This window comes from Falco biarmicus, chromosome 8 (assembly GCF_023638135.1).
Source record: "Falco biarmicus isolate bFalBia1 chromosome 8, bFalBia1.pri, whole genome shotgun sequence".
Classification (NCBI taxonomy): domain Eukaryota; kingdom Metazoa; phylum Chordata; class Aves; order Falconiformes; family Falconidae; genus Falco; species Falco biarmicus.
The window spans coordinates 37,835,188-37,860,925 of record NC_079295.1 but is presented as its reverse complement, the minus strand read 5'-3'; the positions used below and the strand labels follow the sequence as shown (position 1 = coordinate 37,860,925).

The following is a 25,738-nucleotide window of genomic DNA, read 5'->3' as shown; positions in this document are numbered from 1 at the left end:
GCCTGCGACCAGTAGGTCGCGCTCAAGATGTTTCCATTGATTATAAGGCCCCGGCACCGGCACCGGACCGCCGCCGTGCCGGACACACCCTGCCTGCCCCGCTCAGCCCAGCACAGGGTGCTCGGGACAAAAGCCTTGCCCAGCCCAGCTGGGCTTCCTCACCGTTAAGCCAACAACTGGTTCATTTACATGTGCAAAACCGCAATTTCAGTGCCATAGAAAATACAGGGTTTCGATACTAAACATACGCATAGCAGCGTTTAACTATTTTTTATCCAGGATGTGAAGAAAACTTTTGGACTTAAATTCTAATAGGTAAATCCTAACCTATTTCGTGCGGATCATTCTATATTAAAAATAAATTCAAATGATAGCACAACAGGTTCAAGACCACTAAGATAAACACTTTAAGAACTTTTAAATACTGCTACAAAAAGTAACTGCATGAATTACATTATAATGTATTGACTAAGTCAATATTCAGTTCTGTTTCTCTGAATCTGCAAATGAACCCATTTTAGAGTTGTTCAGTTCATATGTAGTTTGCTTTGCTATAGATCAAGCATCTTTTCTGAACCCAAATGAGAGAACGCAATTTGTGGCTCGATTGCATCCACATGATACATTCCATGAGACACATGGCAGCAGAGCTAGGAAAGGAACCAGTAGGATGTAACAATTGAATAACCACAATCGTTATCTGGTAAAATCATGGCTGCCCTCAAGTGCAATGAACGGGTTGCAAGACTGTTCAAACTGGCAAGGATTTTAGCAATCGAAAACACAAAGGTAGTCAAAATGTAACCCGAACACAGAGCTGGTAAGAAGATGAGATGGAGCAACTGACAATTAAGAGGAAACTGATCTGCAAATGGCAGACAGGGGTTGGAAATGGAAACCACTACCTCCGCTTCAGCCCAGTGGCAGAGAGCTTGCCCATCACATCACATGTGCATTACCGATTTGCAAATGCCGGCACCGCCAGACCCGATGCAGGTGTATCCGTTACGGTAAGGGTGCCACAGCACCAGTCCTGGCTGTGTGGAGGCAGGTGTGCTGGCCATGGCTGGCTGTTCTGGCCCACCCGGCCTCCTCCTGCACTCAGAACCGCATTTCCCTCTCAGAGGCTGCCGTCTTACAGGGTCGTCATCACTCCTGCAGCTGGAAAGCACATGAACAAAAGTTTCAGGCTTCTCATGCCCATCTCAAAAATGGGTCTAGAGTGTATTAATTAATTCACGTTGTTAAAATGGATGGAACTCTGAGTGACTTCTTTGAAGACGGATTCCCCCGCCCTCTGGGCTGCCAGCTTGCCCAGAGGCCATTACCCGCGCCTCAGCTTGCTCCGCGGTGGCTCTTCCCCGCTCAGACCCCACACAAGGAGCCCACTTGAACCTGACCCTGTCCCTGCACCCGCTGGAGGGGACTGCGTCCGCAGCTGGCTGGTGCCCCAGGGCAGCCCGAGGGCGGGCGGGTGCCGTGGCGGGCTGCAGGGCCCGGCGGCCCCGCTGTGCCCCTCACTCGCGGCTGGGCCGCAGCACGCCCAGGGCGCCCACACGGGCCGCGGCTGCCCGCCCGCCCGCCCGGCTGAGGGAGCCAGACCCACCCGCGGCGGCTCCCCACGAAAGCGGCCCCGGGCGGCGAGTGTGGGGTGAATCTCCACCTGTGTCTCTGCTTTTACACCAGGGCGGGAGGCCGGCGGCAGGGCCGGGCGGCAGCTCCCTGAGGGAAGGCACGGGCAGGGGCGCGAACCCCGCGGCGCTGCCGGGCTGTGGCCCCGCCGAGCGCCATTCCCCTCCGGGCAGGGCGGCGGGGGGTGGCGGCGGGCGGAGGAGGGGCCGCCGCGTCTTTAAACTTGCCGGGAAGGGCCGCCCCGCCCGGGGCAGCGGGGTCTCCTCAGCGCCCGGCGGGGACGCGCCGCCCCTCGCAACAGCTCTCCTCAACTTCGCTCGGCCGGGCGGCTCCTTCGCCCCGGCAGCACCATGGCAGGCGGCGGGGTAGGGGGCTCCGGCCGCCGGCATGCCGCCGCCACGCCGGTCAGCGGCGGGCTGTGAGGGGTCCCCCCTCCGCCCCGCGGGGGGTGCCGCGGCCACCCGGCCCGGCAGCGCCGCCGCCGCCTCCCGCCCTCCCGCCGCTTTCTTCCCGCCTCCCGCCCGCCATGGCCGCCCGCGGAGCCGAGCGGCGCGGAGCGGAGCGGCGCGGCAGTGCCGGGGTCTGGCCGCTGCCTGCCAGCGCCCCGTGAGGGGGGACAAGCGGGGCGGCGTGTCCCTGCGCTCAGTCCTGCCCCCCTCTCCTCCCCGGAGCGGAGATGTGCGAGACCCGCGCGAGGGGAGTCGCCTCCTAGACCGGCAGCCAGGATGGTGCACCTGCGGCCCCTGCCCCTCGTCGTGGTCCAGGGCGTCCTCCACCTCGTAAGTGCCCTGCCCCGCGCCCCCGGGCCCCGCCGCAGGACCCGGGGGCCCCGGCGCCCTTCCCGCGGGGCGAGCGGCAGGCGCGGTCCGCTCCGCAGGCTGAGGCAGGGCTGACTGGAGCAGCCCGCGCCGCGCCCGCCGCCGCCGCCGGTTCCTGGGTCGGTTCGGGTGGTTCGGGTCTTATTTAAGGGGGTCTGTGGGCTCCCGCGCGTTTGCTGCTCCGCGGGGGCTCGGGGTGGCGGGGCACGCAGGTACCCGGGCAGCGAGCGGCCCCGGGGGCCGGGCCCGAGGGGGGACGCGCCGAGGGGGACGAGCCGGGAACCAGCCCGGGGGGGACGAGCCGGGAGCCGGCCCGGGGGGCGGGACACGAGCCGGGAGCCGGCCCGGGGGACGTGCCGGGAGCCGTGTCCCGCGGGCGGGCGGGTGCCACTGTCCGTTCCGGGAAAGTTTTCTGCCGTCCGCCAGTGCCTCCTCCCGTGCGCACGCCGCAGCCGGCTGCGCAAGCAGAGCCACCTGCGCTTTGAAAGCCCCCCCGGCAGTTTGGCTTGCGAGGGCGCTTGCTTCATTTTGCTAATAAACTGCCGCACACGGCTGTGTTGGGCTACGCATTGCTGTGGGGGCAGCGGGGCAGCGCGGGGTGCAGGTGGGATGAGGATGCGGGATGCGGGACGCAGGCGGCCGAGGAGCGCAGGGGAGCGCAGCGCAGCCGGTGGGTGGGTGCGGGGGGCGCTCCCCGCCGCCGCCGCCGCCTTGCCCCGGGGCGCGGCCGGGCAAACGAGCGGCCTAAGCTCCTGCTAATGTGGTCAGGGAGGGGAAAAAGCCCGGTATTTGCAAAGGAGTTTGGCAATCTTCACTTGAGCAAATATTATTAAAGTATTATATCGACATTATTGTGTGTGGGGAAGTTTTGGTTTTACTCCCATAATTACCCCCGATTCGTGCGGCAAAAGTTATGCCTCTCTTCCCCAATTGCCTTGCATCTGAAAGTTTGTCACTGTAGTCAATAGGGAGTGTGTAATAAACCTTGAAAGGATTAAACACCCTCCTTAAGAACTGGAGTCTAATATTACAGCGTGAGTTGATTGATTAGTTTTTGAGGAAGCTTATGTCAAATTCTAATCCGGTTTTGGATTGTGCTTGTCGTGTAATGTTTTTTGCTCCAGCACTTTATCATAGCAATGAAGTCGCGAGCTGCAGTCCTGCGATAAGGCACACATTTCTTTCACACTCCTATCCTTTTGGACAATAAAAGCCTGTTTACATTCTTCACATTCTTGCAGCCCAGTTTCCAGCTAAACAAGGCGCAGGGGTGAGAGATGGGAAAGGACAGCGGTAAATGGATTACAAAGTTGCTGAGCAGAAGGGAACGAAATAAAAACCCTCCCTCCTCACACCTACAACCTCACTCAGGCCCTCCTGTTTATTTTTTTTAAACAGATATCAAAGGGATTGATTGAAACTTGTATCAACAGGGATCAGGTCTGTTACACAATCTTTTACGGATGATGTTGGGAAGTTGCTTGCTGTGGTTTTACGTGCCTTGAGTGAAGGCTGCTTAAAAAAACCCTAAATTGCTGCCTTGAATCAAACAAAAATCATGCGGAGCCAGTGCAGGTGTTCAGATGCTTGTGGCACTCAGCTCACCCAGGAGTATTCATTTTTTTCTGCATTCTTTGTATACAAACCAGCAGAGTTTTGTAGTCAACTAGTTTTACAGCTTACATAAATTAGTTTAAATTAATTGAAGCAAAATGAGAATGTATGAGATTTTAGAGGCATTTTAGGTATGATTTTTAATACTAATCTCTTACTAACAAGTTGTGTAAATACATTTTGGCATACTGTTACCAGAACATCTGGTTAACATCTGGTTAAAGTTACAGCTTATTACAGATTGAGTTGAGAAATATTTCATGCTGCTGGTTATGCATTGAATGCAAGTCTCTGTGTTATTCTTTGTTCTCTGGCTGGTATTTGGAGGGACTGGTGGCTTCCTGGAATCTAATTAGCAGTTTTAGCAGGCAGGCAGTGGTGGTACTAATTCTTGACTTTTTTGTGTGTGTGTGTGTTAAACCAAAGATCAATGTGGTTAATATTAATACAACACTAAAGGCTCAGCATTTCAGCCAAGAAAGAAAAAATTGTGTCTTTCAGCGTTGCAGTACAGCAACATTCTAGTAACCAAGAAATGCTACCATCAAACCCTTCCTGATGGTGCAATATTAATTTTTTATGAAATCAGAGACATTAGAATGCAAAATATTTTGACACTGTATTTTAGTGAAGATAGAAGTACTTTTTCAAATTAGATTTGACTTAAAAACACTTGCTTGGCTTTCAAATACTATCTACTTACCTGCTTCTTCAAGATACGTAAATGTAGGATAAAAACTGTAAAACTTCACAAATTTGAGGAGTTGCTAAAGATTATGACAGGCAATCTCACTGAATTTCTGAAAGCAGCGTTAGTTAGGTGATTGTTTAAATGCTATGTCTAATATTATTCAATCAGAAGTTCATGTTTAGTACTAACTTAATAAGAATATAGATGAATTTTTGTAGCATGTTCCTGGATTGTTATTTTGATTAATAGATTGTGTACCAGTATGCATGCAGGATAAGCACGCGTATATTTCTTAAACTACTTTGCACATTTGGGTATATTAAACAGCCTGCTGTTGAGTTCAGGCTAAGGGCTAACTTGCTTCTGTATAAATGTATTTATTTATAAAGTTGGGTTTACCTTATATTGTCAATATAGATCAAAACACTAATTTGCAATGCACAGTCAGTACATGTCTGTGCTGTTATTGATAAGAAGACCAAAAATTTTTTTATTGTGTTGTATTATCATTAGTAGGTACTCTTGCTTTACTATTAATTTTCAGTAAGCTTTTTCAATTGTCACATAATTGCTGAATGCCCTGTTAGTTATCTCTTTATGAATAATGGAGTTCTGCATGTAGGAAATTGAAAAGACTGAAGTATTGGGATTATAGGGTTTATATTATGCCTGCTAATGTTTTTTGTTGAGTTAGCTTTAAATGTCTTAGAGGGAGGGGGCTGCAGCTACTTCCCTGGGAATATTACTTGTCATTTTAAAGAAATTTTGTTTAATAAAAAATGCCATCAGTATCCATCATTTTCTTTTTGTGTTATTAATTTGCACCTTTGAAATGTCATGTTTCATAACATTGTTTAAAATAGCTTATATGGCATCTTCAAAATTTATGACATTTCCGCCTTTCCTTTAAGAAAGAAAGAGGGAAGATAAAGGGGGTTGTATATTGGTTTTGGATCAAGAAGCAGAGTTTGCTTCAGCTATGGATAGCTGGTACTTTCCCTTTGTCTTGGCAAGGTATAGTTACAGACAAACACTCACAGACAGGCCCTGTAGTTCTGCAGAGCAATCGGGCACCTTAACTGTTTGTTTATTCTTGTATCTTTGCAGTCTGAAATTAAGAGGGGATTACAGCAGTATTTTCGAGTGCTACATAAAGTTGCATCAGCGTTCCTATCAAGAAGCTCTCTTTAACATCACCATAGGATTCAATTATTTCACAAACCCCAAAAGCAGTTCTTTTTTTCCCAATAGTGTTTGTATAGATGGAGAAATAATTAGGAAAAAAGACGAATATGATATTTTAAGATTTTTTTCTCTACCCAGACTTACGTATAGCATTTCTTATGAATGAAATTCAATGACAATTTCTTCATCTTGGACTTCTCAAGGACTGAAATTTTTAACAATAATGAAAAACAGTTTGTCAATGAAGCCAGAATTTTTACAGGTTTTTATTTTTTTTTAAACTCAAAATTTAAGGTTCTTCACAACTCGAGCTGAAAAGAGTATTTATAACTTGTAAATTATTGTACCAGATACTGCTTCATAAGCAGAAATAGCTTGAGAACTGAAATAAAGCTGCATTTCCATTTAAATATGTATACCATGTGAGGCACAGAAACACAGAGGTGTGTTCCTCCTGGCTACTTTAATTTTGTCTTCGTAGCCTTGTAAATGTAGTCTGCGTAACATGCCCTTGCAGTGAGAATCAGAAACGGGCAACTTGCAAAACTCTCAAGTCTGTTTTGGAAAGGTAAATGCTTCCCTCTGGTCATCTTGAAGCACACAGATGAAATTCCATCCCCCTTAATTTCAGGGAGAACTTTGTCATGAAATATATTGGGGCCAACATTTCATTTGGTTTATTTTGGTATTTTTCTTGATGCTGTAGGCATTGTAAACCTACATCTTGTTCTTGTGTAATAAAGTAATATAAGTAACCCAAGGAATGCAGGCAGTTTGAAGTTGAAGACAGCTCAACAAATGCTGGTTTCAGCATTTTGGGAATTTATTATCCTGAATGAGGAGTTATGTCTTAAAGGCAGATAGGGCTAGGTTTAGTTTACATAGGAGGCTCCCACACAACACTAAACTCAACTTGTCCTTACATCACATCTTTTGACCTAGTTCTGTGGAACTGGTAACTGGTATTTTTGTTTATTTGTAGGTTGACTGGGGCACAGAAAGGCTATAGAACCTATTTAAAATCTGTACAGCAAGTCTGTTTGACTGATGTCCAGTAGACTGCTAGATACCTCGGGCTTCCCTAGCACATGGCAGGTAAAATCCAAATCTACATCTTCCCATCTGTAACATGGGAAGTAATTTTCTGCCAGAGTAAACTGTTTTGAGAGCTACATGTCAGAGATGTGCTGTAAGTGCTTCTCTTTACTGGTAGCGCAGTCTGATGGACAGGGAACTGAAACAGATCAGTTGAGCCCAAACACTAAACTGGGATGCGCTGATCGGTCCCACCTTTCTGTTTTGCTTCCTGAGCCTTGGTTTCGGCAAGAAAGGAACCCGGGATATGGGAGTCAAAAGGGAGCAGCAGAAACCACTTGCTGGTCTGGACATTCAGGGTGTCAGAGAGGTGCACATCTGCTCTAGGTGCACCAAATTCCTCCTACGCTGTTGAAAGTTGTACCTTTAATCAATGCTTAGCAAACAAAAATGTATGAGAAGCAAAGGCTGCTTGTTGTGGCACGGGGTGGGAAATGAGCACAGGGTAGTAACTGTCACTGTGGTGCCTGTGGTCTGTGGGTGCGGTGTAAAACTACATGGCTCAAACGCTGAGTAAGACATGGTAATTCTTGGGCATTTCTGGTAAATAGTTGCAATAAGAAAAGACCAGTGCTAGTCTACCCTGAATGGTTTTAAGACAAAAGCTGTAATTCCATAGGTGTGGGTTGCACCTTCCTCAGAAACAGAGCAAACTGTTCTGGTGCTCAGGGGACACTGTCACATTGAGTCTTTCACACATACTTGTCAATGTATCAAAACAAAATGCAGCAAGGTGAAAAGGAGGAGTTTTGCTGCGATGAGTACCTCGCATGATGGTGCATTTGCTATGTTAATCTGTCTTCTAGTGCTCATTTACCCGTTATAAAGCAAAAATACTGGCCCTGAATTTTTACTGGATCAAGTCTTGCAGAACTGGAAAAGAGGAAAGTGAATGTTCCTATTCATGTGACTATTATAAATTCATCCTGAACTTGATTTCCAAACATCCTATTTTGGGGCAGCTTTGGCCTTTCAGTTTAAATCTTAAAAATGTTTGTGTGTATTTCCCTGACTTCCTTCATTGTTCCCATTCCATTTTCATTCTCAGTTTCCCCCCATGTTTGTAGCTGTAGTTTATGTAGTTTGTTTAGGTAGCTGAAGAATCAGAGTTAATGAAAATGATGGATGGACCTGCTAGGTAGGTTCTGCTTCCAGCAGAGCATCACTACTGTTAAGTCCATGAGAATCACATTTCACCCTTTTAGAGTGCATTTCCCCCAATTTAGCGCTTCTCACACTTGCAGGTTTTCTCTGATTATCAATATACGTCTAAACTATCAGTTGTTTCCTTGTGGTTCATACTTCAGAAACTTTTACTGTACAGTCACAGCGCTGAAAATGTGCTGGCATCTGTGCAGAAGAGTCATGCAACATGGTCGAGTCATGCTCTTGGGATACACCCTACACTAAATGAAGTGATGGAGGATCCTCAGCATAAGGCTGCAGCCCAGGAGTCTGCACCTTCTGGCAGGACTCCTCGCAGCACGGAGCATGGGCTGGAGCCGTAATGTTTACCTGCTCCCAGACTCCACATACCAGGCACTTGGGGTGCTGGAAAAGCTACGGGTCCCATGTGGAAATACGGGAGTTGTCAGCACTCTGCCAGGTGAGCAGGGGATAGGATGGGGGTGGGATGAATTTCTGGATGAATCTTACACAAAACCTATGATGTCTGCAGGTCAGGATTTGGAAGACAATGCCTTCTCTGTAGGGAATCTTCTTGTGGGCTCGTGTTCTGTCTCAGCTGTAAGCTCAGTCGCAGTTAAGAGGTTCAAGGAAACAAATTAAGAGTAGAGAGGAAATAAAGGGCTATGAAGATGGATCTGCAGTTAAGACTTAAGTAGTTTTGTCCTTGCAGCAGATATTTCAATGCTGGTATGATGCTTTGCTCTCCCTGGAATGGCAGTGCTTACGGTAAATACAGAATTTGAACGACTTGACTGTAATTTAAGGTAGAATTTAAGAGCTGTAGTTCTTGAGATAGGTTTTCTCTTTGTTCCAAACGATTGGTAGTAATAGAAGCTATTATTAGCAGGGAAGCGAAAATGAAAGAATAGGGAGAAATAAAAAATAAAACTAAGAATCTAATGTCTCAAAAATCAGTTTTTATGTGCATTGGGACCAATTATGGTTATTGTGTCATTACAGTGCAGAGCTGAGGCTACTCTAAATGCCCAAATTCTGCTTCTCTAGATCCATCATGTTTGGTTCATGTTTATGATCAGTTGAGAATTTCCTGACTTTTTTTGGTGATGACCAGGTATTTATAATACCATGAATCATGGGGATAAACACAACCTTAATTTCATCTTACTGTACCTATTATCTAGGAAAATAAAACACTGTGCATAGAAGTGCTTCTATATTTGTTCTGTTATGATGTAGATTTAAGGGCTTTGTATGGTTCTGATGGAGAAGGAATTGGCTGTGCTTGAGGATGACCTGAAGAAAAAAAAAGGAAGCACTGGGACTTTGTGGAGGGAGTAAGAGGTTGCATATGAGAAAGAGGAAGATGATGGAAATAAAACAGCTCTGTGGGCAGGTGGATTGAGCCTGGGCAGTTATTGCAGGAGGAGGGGGATGGACAGATTGACAGTGACAAGGAATATTCCCACAGTAACACCAAATTCTGCATGTTAGAGGCCGTGGTGGGTCCCTTCTGCTGTTATTCTTCCCACTGGAGAGTATTTGGAAGTAGGATTTTTCCAACCAAGCAAAGAAGGAAGATCTGAGCTCTCACTCAGTCTGTCTCTTTGGCTGTACAAGTGCAAGAACCTGGTGATTGCCGTGAGCAGTTCTGGGTCCTGCTACTGTTTTCATCCCGCAAAGAGGGATGGGGAACCACAAGGCTTAGCATCCCAGGAGGGGAAAACGTGGGACCTTGAGGATTTTTTTTCCTCAGAGGCTGCCTGGCTCTTTTCTTCTTACAAGCACCTGCTGATTGCTTCCTGTTGTTTATTACATGTGTTTGTAAAGTTGCAAGTGCTGTTCCCCATGGGGCTTAGATGGTCTCATGGCCAGTGATTTGTTCTCGAGCCTTTGGCTGAGAGTGTGAGTGTTCCTCCGACAGCAGCCCTAATCATACAAGGTATTCCCAAGTTGAACTTTCTCCGTACTCCAAGCAGTTGGGTGGTTGTTAGAAGAAGAAACCTTCAGAAATTGCAGTACAGGAATAGGTGCATAACAGTAATTTTACAGTACTCTGTAGTTGGACTTTATGGTACTGTATAGTCTAGATGTGTTACACATGTGCCGTCATTATTTTGGGAAACCAAAGGAACAAAGGCTGGCTCAATGTGACAAAATAGAGCCTCAGGGCACATTTCTCAACTTCATCTCCAGTGGACCAGATGCATATTCTGTGGAGCTGACCCTCTCCTTCACTGGCCTATCTTGATACAAAGACAGAGGCAAGGATGAGCTTTGTCAGAGGAGAAGCTGGCTTCTGTGAGGTGTTTGCAGCCCTGGTGAATGACCATATGCTGATTCATATAGTTTATCACTTAGGATTTTAACCCATTACTTTTCAGGTGGCAGTGTACACATTTTCGAATTAAATTTCAGTGCTGTACCACATGCTTTCCTCAGATAAAATTCTAATATATCTATGTTTTTAATGCAATAATGCAGTAGTTTGGGTTCTTTTGTCTCCAAAAGACAAGAAAACATATAATTAAGAGTATGTATTTAAAGTAAAATAAATAATATGTGGGTTCTGGTCATCTCAGAGCCACGTATTTGGAAGTTGAGGAAATTCAAGGTTTGTACTAAAGAGATTATGTGAATGACAAAGAAATAATTTTATCCCTACCCTTAAGTGAGGAGGAAAACATAAAATATAAAAAGAACCTTTTTGAGCATCTTTACAATACATTTCAATATATTTTTAGGACAAAATATATTTATTTCATATCCTACAGGACAGAGGTTGCATGACAAGGCAACGGTCTACATAAGCACATGGAAACTCCACTGTACTCCTTGCTTGGTTCACAGAGTTCAACCCAACTCCAGTCTGGAAGCCAAATGTGGCAGCACAAGCCAATGCCACTAAATCTTGCCGAGAGACCAGACTGGCAAGGTTTAAATCTACATATGTCTGAACAGCCTCCAGGTTTAAATGCAGGAGAAACAACTGTACAACTACTGGTTTTAGGTCATGTAGATGTGTGTCAGAAAGTTAGTATTGCATGTGAGAAACTAAAATCCTTATTTTATGCATTTTAATGTTTAATTTGGGGATAATTATAAAATATTCTTCTTGTACTTTATTCTGTTATGGATTCTTAAAATATGCTTTTAGTTTGGAGCCTCCTTGGTTTAAAAGCAAATAAAAATCTCTCTAAGATATTCAGAAACAATAGAATAGAAGAAGTTGGGAAGCAATGTCTTAAATAATTCAAAGATGAAATTTTTGTCTTTTAAATTACAGTCAAGCCTTCAAACTTTTTTTTTTATAAGATCAAGCACTGTAGCAGCTGAAAAGGGCCACTGAATCTGATCTTAATTGACCAGCGACAGAGACATTTTCGCAGTGACATAATGTGGAGCAAGGGAGAAGCAAAGCCCAGTCCTTCAGTTTCTTGAGCAAACTGTGCCAGGGAGAAGGCTAAAGCTTGTGTTGTTTTCCACTCATTAAACTAACAAAATGCTAATCAGCTTTATGGAAAGATTCGTAGCAGATAATGTTACTTCTGTCCCTGTGGTACCACTGAAGTGTTATCAGGTGTGTTAGCCTGGGCCACTTACTTGAGAATCACTCACTAAATTGCACCTCACTTGCTTTTAAAGCAGATTAAATTTTGTCCATTGGCTACTTTCAATTCTCTCATCATTCAAGGCAAGGAAAATACTGATGTTAAGCTCCTTGTCAGGCTGGGACAAATCCTGTGATACAGCTGCAGTTGCATGCCAGATTCTGCTTCTGCTGTGTAGTTTACAGTCATTGAATTAGTCTACGAGTACTGGAAACAACCATTTTTTAATCAAACTGCACAGTCTTCTGTGCTTAATGACAAATCCATCAGTCTTCATGTTCCCATGGCTTGGGTCTGCTCTCTGCTGCAAGGAAGGCTCTGGCCCTTCAGGGAGCTTCTCTGAGCTGCACTCTGCCATGAGCTGCTGCTTGCCACCTCTTTTCCTCCCTCCCTCCTTGCTTCATCCTCCTGAAGTTTCTTTCAAGCAGAGGATGCTCAGTTCCTCCAGGAGAAGCAGCAGCTTCCTTGCTTTTCTGTTCCTCCTGGAGATGCCTACCTGATCCAAGGTACAGGAGCAGGTAGAAAGACAACCTTCCTTTCTACTGACCAGCTTTCAATTTTATTTTTTTTTTACTTAAAGCAAAACATACTGCATTTGTACAGGAAACATTAAATAGATGGAGTTACCTTTCCAGAATCTGTTAATAGCCATTAGTGTACCCCTTGCTGACAGCTGTCTGTCCAAGCTCTCTGGTAGTAGATCAACCCAAAGGCTTTATCGGCTTTGAGCCCTAGGTTGTATAATGTACTTCTAGAGTGTTTCCATTTAAACCTGTCCATTTTTAAACTCATTTGTTACAAGGCAATATCTGAGTGGATATCTAATGTTAAAGCAAAAGAAAATGAAGAAATGATGTGGGGGCTGTCATACTTTTTTTTTTATTAAACAAGTAAGTTTTACAGAACTACAGATGCTATAGATGCTACACTATTCTTCTAAAAAGCATATTTTTCCCTTCTGACACCCTCTTCCTATCAAGGTCTTGCTGTGGCAGTGAGCTCTGGTGTGTAAAATTTAGATGAAGACCAAGAGATACAGCTGCTTTTCTGGGGGCACAGAAGGGGTTTTGTTTCTTTACACTTTTTCTCCTTCCCTCTGGAACTCAAAATCTCAGATATTTTTTTCTACAACAGCTCTGGTGAAATCACAGCTGATGTTTTTCCTTAAAGTTCTTAAAAAGAGGGAAAGCCATCCTCACCCATCTCACTTTTCAAGCCTCTTCGTATTTTTCTTCTCACCAACATTCAGTATCTAGTTCCTGGCACCTAACTGAAACTAACTTAATACCGAGGCAGTTGAGTGTCTGACAGGAGAATAAATTAATTGTTGAGTTAGGACCTATTTGATTTAAAATAAATGCCTCTAAATGTAAGAATGAAAACATGACATACCTCATAGTCAGATCCATTTTATGGTATTTACCCCATAATCCTTTTATTCAGATATGCATGACCTATGTATTATCAGCAATGGACAGCCTAACAGTGCTGTAACTAGGGAATTTAAACTCCACATTTTATTTAACAAAACCTTTTTGTGGATGTTGGATGGGATCTGTTACTCAGCTTGCTTAGACTGAAGGTTCAGCGTTGCAGGTTTTAATACTCAATATTGAACAATGGGGAAGGAGTGAATTTAAAATAGCTTGCTTTGTATTTATGATGACTAAGAACTCCATTCTGCAGAAATTTGCCTTCTGGTGAGTTTGCAATATTCTTTCAATGAACAGCACAGTTATATTTTTTGTGGAATAACAATATTAATGTGGTGAAAAATACAAATGTAATAGGTATTGTATCTTTCTTGGGTTTTGATGGATTGGATTGTCTTTTCCAGTTCCTATTATCTCCTAGATTTATTTTTAATTGATGTCAATAAAGCTTGTAACTGTGAAGGAGATTCAACTTTATGTTCTATTTAGATAATAAAACTAGTCCTGATAACGCAAACCAATGGTGACTTAACCGACTTATTCGATACCAGTGATATCAATATCCTTCTGTGCATTTCGGGAATATTGAGATAAACTGGTCTGTGAGCAGGTATTACTAAAGCCTGCTCTGCTATGAATATGTGCCCGATGTCCCAATTTCTTTCTTACCCACTACAATTATTTAATAGGAATCTAATTATCCTTGAGGTCAGCAGCTCTGTCAGATCCAACTGCAATGCACAGAATGGTTGAACAATTATATGAGTGGGACTGATGTACAGCTAATGGGCTACAGCATCATAGGGAGCTTGATTTTCTTAGGAAATGGGCTAAAATAATATTTGAAGCAGAAATGTGTCCGAAAGCCAAAACACACCTGCACTCCAATCAGAAGTTCACCAAGACTTCCTGGGTGGTCACATTTCGGGGTTTTGGTTGTTATTATATAGACACGTAGAGGCTACAAAAGACATCTTAATCTACCCTTGGCTGTAATGAAAACATGGGCTACCGTATAATTAATTTGGTTCAGGCTCATCTTCAAAATACTCAACTGGAAAAGAAATAGTAATCAATTTTAGCTGGGCAAGAAAACCTACACAAATAAAGGTGGGGTTTTTTTTCTTATTTCTTCAGTTGAGAAAAACATCTTAATTAAACGTGGCCAGGAATTTTTCTACATTTCTGGAAAATTCAAAGTCATTAAAAGATAGTACAGAAGTTCTTTATATCACAGCTTGGAATTAAACAACTGGTTTGCACATGGTGCCTGAGGACGAGACAAGCTCCCCATGCAGAAGCAAGGGAGACACCTAGCAAGGTCCAAGAAGAACGGAGCAGCAGCTTCAAATGTATCCCTCTCAGAAACTTCAGTCTTCCTCTGGGTTGCAGGGATGCCTTCTTTCAAGTAGGCTAGCAGGCGTTTTTAAGGGAAGCTGGTTAGCCTCAGGTAGAGCAGCTTTTAATGACTAATGAATAAATAGGTGATAATATCTCCATTCTCTCTGTGCAGATAAGTCGGAGCTTATCCCCTAATTAGTGCAGCAGGAGAGAAAGTGAGACTGCATCTTTCAGGACAGTATCGTATTTATCAAGGTAGACAGTATTCTACAGGAGGGTGCTCATTCCCTGCCCTCAAAGGGACTGAAAGCTGCCTGGATCTACCTTTTGGAGGAAGAGAGAGAATAAGTACAAATTTGTGGGGTTTTTGTTGTTGTTTTTTTTGGTGGGAGGTGGGACATATATGTTCAAATTCAGTGCAAGCAGGAAAGCGACTTTTCTCTCACACCTACTAAAAGATGTAGTTGCTTCTGCAAGGAGAGACTGGATTAAAGAAACTAGAAACTAAATTAAAATAAAAAGCAGTGGAGGCATCGTTGCAAGCATTTTTTCTTCTTTCTGGGACCTTAGTCAAAGGTGCATGAAAACCACATCCTGGACTGGATCCTTCATCAGAAATCAATGAAGGAATGCCTTGACTTGTATCCCAAGACAGCCCGTACGTGGATCAGGAGCTTAGCGAGGCATGATCCAAAGCAAAATCAGGGGAATTTGTGTTTTTAAAATGTAAGGGCTACTTGGGTCGTATGTCCCTCACGGTGGTTTTAGAGGTTAGGGGTTTAGGACCTAAGCATCTCTTATATACCTGTGGAAAAAGCGTACTTACCGTCTCTCAAGCTCTCCCTGCTCTTTTGTTCTTTTCTTTAGCAGATGGCTACCAGGAAAAGCTATCAATATCTTCCTGTGATGTAGGTTTTTCCTAATATAATACACAAAGTTTTCTTAATTCCTTCCTGTTATGCTTAGCTATCTTCTTTTCTATCACTCTTGAGACACTTCGCTATAGATGGCATTATTTGCCTGTTCCTGGGGACCTTTTTCTCAAGGAGCTACCATGTTAGCATTATGTCACAGCAAGTTTTGCCTCTTCATTGATCTTTTCTATCGGTCATGTTTGTTTGTAGTAGCTTACATCTTTTTTTCTTCCCTCTGTCCTGTTGATTTTCATAGAACATCTTAATGGAAAGATATCCACAGCGCTGACTCAACTTGTTAGGGTTAAAAGACACCACCGAAGGATAGAGGACTCTCAGAGAGCTTGGCAGTGTTGCAGATGAAGAAAATGAGCTGTGTACAGGAGGAAGATATTATGTTCTGAATAATTCTCTTGGAAAATTCTTTCTGCTTCAAACTGCAATGCTTTCACAGCCATTTTTTTTATCCACCTCTGGGCATGCTATCTAGGCAGGTTTGTTTTTCTTTTTCATATGTCGGCAGTTAGCCCATGAGGATGGGACGCTGTGTGTATATTCTGAAAATGTGAACTACATGACTGTATTAGAACTATGCACAAGTTAACAAGCATAACACCAAAAGGTAGGACAAGTACAGTTATGAGACTTTGATCAGCGCAGAGCTCAGGGAGAACATTCTTGTATCTAGCTAGAAACATTACCAGTCTCCCTGACATATTACTTCCATTGCAAGCTCTTCAAGGGTGCCTTCTGTTTTGTGTACAGGGCTGAGCACACATTGGTGCTCTGAGAAATACAGTAGTAGCTGAAAAGAAAAATAACAGCAGGAATTACGCATAAACAGATTGTATACCAAAGTAGTTTTCTCAGTCTCTAATTTCTGATTAAAGAAATACCCCACAAATTCCTGAGGGACGCGTTTCTTTGCAAGCAGCGACAACCTTTGTAGCTGTCAGTGTAAGGAAAGCTTCTGTTGAAAGATGCTACAAAAAAAAAAAAAATCACATGTTCTTTTGACATAAACCTGATATTGCTTCATATTTCCTACTCCTTGAAGAAATCCATTTGGAGTAGTTGTAAAACAGTCCTTTTATTTGGAACCACCACCTGTTTCTCATACAAGTCATCATCTTTAATAGATAAACTTCCCATTAAGAGCCAGACAAGGTGCTAGTTTTTCTTGCAGTAGTCAGAAATAAGAACAATAAATGTGTGGGAGAAATTCATCAATTTGGTTAGAAACATCAAGGTGTGTTCCTATCTGAAATACAGACAAATCAGTTCAGAGAAGGCTCCAAGTATAGAATTATTGACCCTGGAGGATAAGATCCGGAATAACTTTCCTAGGCTGTACTTTGTCAATTTTAAGTAGTGTATGCAAGGTGAGTAGTTTAACAGTCTCGTCTCCCTCAGCCAAAATTTAATAGTAGAAGCATCAGAGATGTACCTATTTTTTCCTTTTATAAATTACACTGCTGTAAAAATATATTAATGTTCTATGCATTTACTAATGTTCTGTAAGACAGTGTAAATAAGTGCAAGTGATTGATGTAACTCATGAAAGTACATAAATGTGTGTCTTTTTCCAATCTGGTTGCTCATTTTCTGATTGCATTCTCAATTTTGGGGCCAGCTGATTGAGTCCTCTCTGTGGTGTGGAAGCAGTGGGGTCTGCAATACTGCATCCATCTGCAGGGTGAAAGATTAAGTCAGTAGATCACAATTAATCTTTTTTTATCCTCGTAGATGTAAATACAATTCTCAAAAATTGTTTTGAGATACATTCTTCTTTGACATGGTTCTAATCGTATGTCTGCACTGGGATACTTTTAAGTCTTATCAGGCAAAAAAAACCCCTCCGTTTTCTTCAAAACACTTTTAGGTCATTTATTCAAGAAGTTCACTGTCTTATGGACCACTCAAATAGGACGCAGTCTGTGTCTAGCTGTATTACCGAGCAAGGAAGAACATCTGATCCTATGACACATTCAGTATATATATCTGTAAGACGATGTCCTGCGAAGTTAGCAAATGAAAGCTGTCCTTGAAGTCTACCACACCATGCAAATACGACTTCTGTTTCAAGGAATGTGTACATTTGAAACAAGGGAAATTAATTGCTAAATGAATTTACGTGTTGCCATTCCAAGCCTGTAGCTCAGATAACCAACTTTGAGTCATCATATTTAAAAAATAAAGCTGCTAGGATTTTTTTTTTTTTTTCTAAAAATGGATCGTATCCTGCATTTTGGCACAAGCATTTCTCTGATGAAGGAAAGATAGTGTACTGGAAGAGTGGAGGAAGGCAGTAGCAGTGTCTCTTCTGCTACCCATGTTTGCTTAACCTGGTGAAGGAAGTCCGCCCCCCTGGTGATGTTGCACTGCTGGCACAAATATTGGCCCTGAGGGGTAGAAGCACACTGCTAATAGTGAGAGGAAGGAGCTGACTTAAATACTCAGCACCCAGCACTGCCTGTTGAATCGAAAGTTATATTTTCCTTAATGTGTAAAATCTGCATGTTTAATAACACCCCTCCTTCAGATTCTTCAAACCCAACAGCTACAACTTTTGACAACATATTTTAAAAATAACTTTATAATGAAATTTGAAGCAAACAAAATTGTTTAAATCATGTTCTTTGGGAAGATTAGTTGGGAGGGTAGGGGGTGTTACTTTTATTTATACTCTCTTTTCCAGCAAACTACGTCAAAACTTTTCAATAAGGACAGTGATTATGAAAATTTAAGCCTACAAAATCACTGTGTGAATTCAGTCTATAGTCTTAAAGAAGAACAGGACTCCATTGTTACTGACCTTCAGACAGAGTACAATTCATTAACCACTACCTTCTGAGCCCAAGTCCGGCTGCTTTTTCACCCAAACAGCAGTCCACTCGCAAGGCAGCAACATCCCGACTTAGAGACAGAGATGCCTGGGAGACTGCGTCAAAAGCTTCGGTAAAGTAGATGACATTCCTCTGCTCTCTTCTCACCCACAGATCTAGTTTTTTGATAAATATTTGGCAATCAGTTTAGTCAAACATGGTAAATTTAGTAAATCCACAGTAAATCTATGCTGGCTATTACCAGTCATCATCTTCCCCTTCATGTGCCCAGATATGACTTTAGAAAGGATTTTCTCTGTGATTTCCCCAGGGGCTGAAGTGAGTCTGAGCAGCTGGTAATCTCCCAGATTGTTTTTAGCCTTTTTTGAAAACGGTTGCTACATTTGGGTTTTTCCTGGTCATCAGGGACCTCCCCCATCTCCAAAACTTTTCCAACTTGATAGTGAAGAGCCTCATAAGAACATCAGCCAGCTCTTTCAGTACCCTTGAATGATACCTATTCGTCCCTGTGGACTACCTATGGGTTCAGATTACTCAGGGGATCCCTGACTCAATTCCCTTCTGTGCCAGATAGTAAGGATTACGTAGGGAATAGAATCAAAACTTCAGGGGTCTTGAATTAGTTGCACTTAGTTGTGCAAGAATCAAGTGCATCCCTTGGGGTTCAACACTATATCACAGAGATAGACACCACTGTTTTCGTTTAGCGACAGGTGCTAAAAGATCATTAAGCCAAAATGTAAATAATCATCTGCAAAGGAATAGTTGTCATTCACCTTTTTTTCCTGTACATTGACTAGAAGGACATGATGGTTCACTTCAGGTCTCTTTAGGAGATCTAAGCTTGACTTGCAAGGTTAGGTCCTGAGTTTGGTCCTCCAGCACTGCAACAGAGAATGGCCTTGTAGAGGCAGAAGGAAACGTTCCTTGCATGTGAGTATGCTCCAGAGGGGAGCAGCAAGGTGCACTCTCTTGGTGACTGGAGCACCAGTTCTGTAAGAACTGCTTCATTCCTCCATCTTTCTCTATCCCTATATAGTTTCCACATGGTATACTTTTCCCTCAAGTCTGCATCAGCAATGTGTAATATGCAGCAAAAATTTTGAGAACAGCATTAGTGTGGGCTAACCTCATTTTTGGAGTAAAAACTCAAGACCAGCTTGCTTAAAATATATTCTTTGCTGTGTTACATTTTAGCAATACCCACAGATATAGCTTAAAACTATATATGCTGAAATATATGCATAAATAGATGCTTAAAGCAGACACAGGAAGATGATTTGTAATTTTTTTAAATCTCATCTTTCTGAATTCAGCCAGTCTTTTACGGATAGCAAGCACAGAGGTAAAACTGCCAGCCTGCATTTCAAGGCAGACTAACAAGTTTTGCTCCTTCAAAAACAATTTACATTTTTAATCATCTGTTAGTTTGTGTCCTACATGTTTAGGGCTTGTAAGTAAATTATTAAATCAAGAAAATCTAGATAGGCAAATGAACCTCAAGGCAATTATAACACCTGAAAATTTATTAAGTGTAGTGATATTTTTCAGCTATGGAGAGAAATTATTGTGAACTACTGTCAAGCATTTGCCGTTTTCTACTATATGGGAACTTCATTCTCCCCTCGGTTTGTTAGCTGATGTACTGACAAGCTGCAGAGACATGACAGATTTAGCTAAGGATTTGGAGTCTGAACACCTGTGCCGTGTCATGCATTTAAAAATAGAATGTGACAGCAAAACACATCAACCCTCTAATGTCCAAATGGAAACCACAGGGGGGTTTCCTTCAACTTTCATCCAGAGAAAGAGCTTTCAATAATCACTGTCCAGGTACAAGTACAAAGCAAAAGCTGTTTTGTTGAGGTCCAAAATAAACAGGAATGAATCAGAGTAGTAGGTACAGGTGCACCAAAAATATTCAGTTATCCCATTTCTTTCTTCTCCTTTATGTTCCAATGGCCTGCATCTTTGAGGGGTGCAGATTATGAATGTTCAGTAGCAATTTCTTCGGGAAGCAGTTGCTGGTGGGTTAGAAGAGGACTATCCACTAAAGCTCCTTTGCACACCTTGACATCTGTATGACTCATTCAACCCTCCAATGAAGCTATCAAAAACCAGCCAAAACATTTTTTGTTTTGTGTAATCTTCTCTAGGGGAGAAAAAAGCATAAAGCAAGGGCAGAAAGCTAAAAACAGTCTTGCTTGATTACCGGGTTAGATGTACGCCTTATGCTTTCCTCTGGGGGAGTCTACGTCATTGACAGTATTTGAAAGGAACATCTCTACTTCCCATCTCCTTCAACAGTATCCTTAAAATGTTAATCCAACTAAAGCCTGGAAGCTTTTTTTTTTTCTTGCTTTTTTTTTTTTTTTTTTCACAAAGGGAACTAGGTTTCCCAGTCTGTCTGAGACTCCAAGCGTGTTGCAGTTCCCCCCAGCTGTGGCACGCTCTGCTCTCCTCCAGGGTTGAGCACAATTACTGGGCAGCACCGTGGGCTGGCAATAAATCCAATTCATCCCCCTTTTCTCATTACAGACTCCTAACCCTCCAGCATGTGCTCTTTCTTCAGAAAAAACCTTTCTTCTTGGAGGTCGTACGTTTTTTCTTCATGTTGGGTACAATAATTTTAAGAGAGGTTTTTGGCCTCTTTTCTATTGCAATCCTATTAACTATGTTAAAAGGGACGTTTATTCAGCGTTTTGGGATAACAGTTTTATGTGATTGTGTGATGGGGAATTAAGGAAGGTCCTTATTTAGCTCCTCTGTGCTCTCATTTATGTATGAGAAAGACAGAAAACTACTTTAAACTCAGATAAAAATTAGCATTTTGGATGATAAAAGCTATCACACATGAATGGGTTGCTACTTAAAATCAATGAAATAAATTAGACTCCCTTTTTAGGAGCATCTGGCACCCTTAGAACCTAGTTCATATGATGATATCTCTGTTTATTAAAAAGAATTATGTAACAATATGGTTGATTTATTTCAAGATGATTGGCTTAGCATTCTTAATTGGACTATGCAGTATACCAAGCAAAAAAAATAATTTAATTAGCTCATTCATTTGTGGTGACTGGAAGCACTGCGCATCATGCTTGGCTTCTTTAAAGGTGTGCAGCCATTTGATCCTGCAAAGAACCAAACCTTTTCAACTTCCACAGAAACCATCTTCGCACCTACAGGGCCATGAGCACCAAGGTGATGATCAGGCATAGAGGACCAGTCAAAGCCCACGGAAACCAGCAAGAAGTTTCCTTTGAATCCACTTGATGACTCCTTGCAGGCAAAGGAATCTTCCTGGAGAAACAGCAAGACAAAAATGTGCCTTGAAGAATAAAGCTCGTGTTCCCCCACTGTGGTTTCTTTTCCCTTGAGCTCAAACTCCCACCTTCCAGCTCCCAAATACTACTAACATACCAGAAGATTAGCATGCTGTAATCCAAGTTTTATATTCATCCTGCTGCAAAGTTTTATGTCCTCTATTTTCAGGAGGACTACTTATACATGAAAAACATGCTCTTGCAACACCATCTAACTGCTTTACAAGGTCACCATCTCTCAGCTGAGACAGAACATAGCAGTAGTAGTAGTGGTAGTAGTAGTAGTAGTAGTAGTGAACCTCATAGTAACACAAAAGCAACCGAGGTATTTATTGAAATATGTCCAATTACTTAATATCCAAATAGTATTTTCAGAATAGCATTTGACAGCAGTTCAAATAACTTTCAAGACGTCTCCGCTTTATTTCAGTTCCAGCTGCAGCTTGTTGTGTCAGCCAAGAGACTGCTGTCTCGGGGGCAAATTCCACTTAAGAGGAGTTAATCAAATCAGCATAAGTTGTTTCTATACTCTGGTTTTACACCATTTAAATAAAATCAGAGGTTTGGATGTTGATTTCTCTTGTGTTCTTAACTTAAGGTATTTTGAGTCCCAGATGATTTCTTTTTCCATTTCTATAATTGAATGCCAAACTCCCCACTTGTCTCCCACCCCCCAAAGCACACAGAAAACAAGACAAAAAACTAAATTAAAATCAGAGTAAGGATCTGACTTAAAACATAAAAGAAGAAATAGGGCTGAAATTCCATACTTATCGCACCCTGTTGTACCTAGATACTGCCGCACATCTGGTATGTGAGATAATGCACTGTTTAGAGACAGTGTTAGGAACGCAGAAAATTGGAAATGAGTTTCAAGTCTTAACGCTACATTTCTTCACTACTGGGAGCAAGTGAGGCCCTGTTTTTCACTCTTTTTGTAGGTTGTGTGATTTGATTCCCTCTGTTTGTTTGCTCTGTAAATAATGTAGACATGAAGGAAATCAGAAAAGGAATGGTTCTCTAAGAAGTATTTTGTGTAGCACAGCTGACAAGGTTGTTTTATAAATTCCCAGACTGTATACCAAGGTAGAACTGTAGTATTAGCCACAGCAAAAAATAAGAGATGCTATATTCAGAACGCTGGTCCTTCGAGAGGTTGAAGTCATGGGTGGAGCATTAAAAAACACATGTATCTTGTTCATTCATTTATCACGTAATATATATAAATATTGAAACCCAAAGGCAGTGGTTAGCCATTCCTGACCTGCAACAGAGCATAGTCTCTCAGGACTACCTGGTGTTATAACTCACTTTTGTCACAATCACACATATCAGTTATTTGCATGTAGCCTGTAGCTATCAGACAGGAGAATTTAAATCTGCAGCCAACATGGTTTGCAGTTGCTTGTTATTGAAACTCGTGGATGGCTGCATGGGGCTGACTTGTGGTAGGGAATCTTTTCTTCCTACAGTCATGCAAAATGCAACATATTTATTACAAAGAATGACCCAGATGTATAGTACATTTAGCTTTGGACTTACCATGTAGGAAATCAGGTACATCTTTCAATGTAGAACATCAGACTTTATCTAACCTTTCAGTACTAACATTCTTCCAAATGCAATGCTCTTGGCTCTGTGCGTGCATGCCTGACCACCCGTTCTCCGATAGCGGGGAAGGAGAGGGTTTCCAGGACAAGCCAGGACACAGAAGAGAAGACTGGCTGTCTTTAATGCAAAGTAATTAGGGACGTGCTCCCAACGTACAGCACCCGGCAGGATGGTACCACGGACAAATACAATGACCAGGGAAGCAGGAGCAGCGCTCGCACCTTAAGAATAGAGGGACAGTGGTAGCAGCATCACAGTCTGGCTACGGGGCCAGGCAAGCAGCATCCCAAACCAGAGAGAGGAGCAATGCAGCAGTGTAGCGACCTCTCTTCCTCCCTCCAATCTGTGCTACGTTTATCCTTTGTAATGACCATGAAGGCAAAGGGAGAAGAAGCAGCTAAGTGAAGCATGCTGTTGGCACCCTTGAGAAGACCTCTCTTCCCAAGTACTGAGCAGCAATGAAGTGCACATCAGAATTGTTTAAACATTTTGATCCATATTCAACTACCCAGATTTTTTGCTGAAAGCCAGCAGAGCCCTAAGCAACATCTAACATGAGCCACATACATCTTATCTACATTAATAAGGTGTTGCCCTTTGCTGACTGGAAGGAGATCTGCCAAGATTTTCTTTTCTGGAACACGATTTGGAAACATCAGCTCTCTGTTCAGTGAAGTAATGTATTCAGGCTTCCTGTTCTCTGAGTGTAAGTGATAATCCTTGTTTCTCACTGCGAGCCCAGCCGTCCTGCTCTCCTCTGCGCCTGGCTTGTGGACAGAAGGAGCTGCTGCACCTCAAACAGGAGCTGGAAGGTTCCCTGCTTCAACCCCAGCCAAGAAGAACAGGGAAACCAGATTTATTTACAGATTTCTGAACTAAAATCTGTAGCACACTACCACGCACATACTCTGTCTAATTTGATGGTCATGCCTGGTCCCGACTAAGTTTAATGGCAGGTGGTGCAGGCACATGGGGAACTGGCATGGGGCTGTGGTCCTCACATCCTTATCCCTGCAGCATCGTGAGCAGGTGGGGCAAACCAAGAAGCCCTTCCTGAAACGGTTCATCAGGAGCAACTGGCACTTTCATACAGATCAGAAGTTGTAATGTTATTTGATGTAACACAGTTTATTGGCCTCATCGTAGAGACTCAGAGATTTATAAAATCGCAGTTTTATTACCGATTCAGTCATGCACATACATATTTATAGACTTCAGCAAATCTTTGTAATTGATCACGTAGGGCAGCACATTCAATTTTAATACAAGGGATTTCTTCCTGTCCCTGTAGAACCACCTTTTGTATCCACAGGAGGCAGTTTAAAACATTTACAGCAGAGTTGCTTTTTTGTCTGTCATATGCTTATTACCAACTTTGGTCTAGGCAGCAGTTACATTTGGATTTATTTCCTTCTTTGATCTCCACAATCTGTATGAAAACCTGCATTAGAAACAAGAAGGAATGCATGACTTTTTAAGAAGCCTGGCTTCACTTACGTATCACCAGTTCTTGTACCTTCTGCTTATCAGCTTACTTCTCATATCTCTTGCTTTAAAAACCTGTTCTTCCTAACCCTGATTTCTTCGGGGTTCGAGATTACTCATGGCACTTGTTAACATTCAGTCCCAAACTCACTTATAAATTGTGGTTAGTTTATTATACAGACTCAGAATTTGGCTTTTTAATGAAAAAAAAAATTTATACTAAACCTTTTCAGACAGTGCATGAATTAAGCAGTGACCTGTAAGTCTTCCTTGCAATTATGGATCCTTCTGAATGGTTTGTTCTCCTTTTTAAAAAGTAGGGAAAACTGATTACTGCAGAATGGCTGTTTTCAGAGTAGATTTTAAATTGGCAAAATCCATTTTGGAAGCAAATTCATTATCTGCCAAGGAGGTCAAGACAGTGGGGAACGAAAAAAAGAAGAATCCCCAAAGAAATTTTAATACCAAGGTGCAAAAGGAACACTTTGGTTTTGTTACCATGCATAGTCAAGTCCAGGAGCAGGGAAGAGAGTCAAAGGGGCTGTTAGAGGAATGTGGGTAACGTAGACATCACCTAAACTTCTGGGGAAAAGAAAGTCTGCTGTGAGTGAAGACAAACAAGTTAACAGAGCTGAGATTTCTCACTGAATGCTTGTCTAAACTGACCTCATATTCAGACTTTTCAAGGTTTTGCAGTCAAAGGTTTGGGATCCTTTGGCTGTTACAGCACTTCTCCACTGATATTTGCATTTCACTTTGCACTATTCATGCTAACACAGGGAGGGCTTGTTAAGGTTCTGCTTTTATACAGCTTTTCCTCCAAAACACCTTTAGTATGCATCTGAAGAGAACGCTTCCTACTGTCTTGTTTCTAGGACTGTACATTTTCTAGGGTTATGTTTTAGACATATGCCTTGAAAGCAATGTGCTAGAGTCCTATTTCCCCCACCCCCAGTCCTCCCGCAGGTGATTTGTCTGCCTTTAATGTTT

At 42.6% G+C, this 25,738-nt stretch overlaps 1 protein-coding gene across 1 annotated transcript in view; it reads left to right on the top strand.

The window, feature by feature from the left end:
- The first annotated feature begins 1,872 nt into the window (after nucleotides 1-1,872).
- NXPH2 (neurexophilin 2) overlaps nucleotides 1,873-25,738 on the top strand; it is a 40,761-nt gene continuing 16,895 nt past the window's right edge. The window contains exon 1 of the mRNA XM_056350016.1: nucleotides 1,873-2,411. Within this exon, the coding sequence (XP_056205991.1) occupies nucleotides 2,358-2,411 (54 nt within the window). The 5' untranslated portion in view covers nucleotides 1,873-2,357. The remainder of the gene's footprint in view (nucleotides 2,412-25,738) is intronic.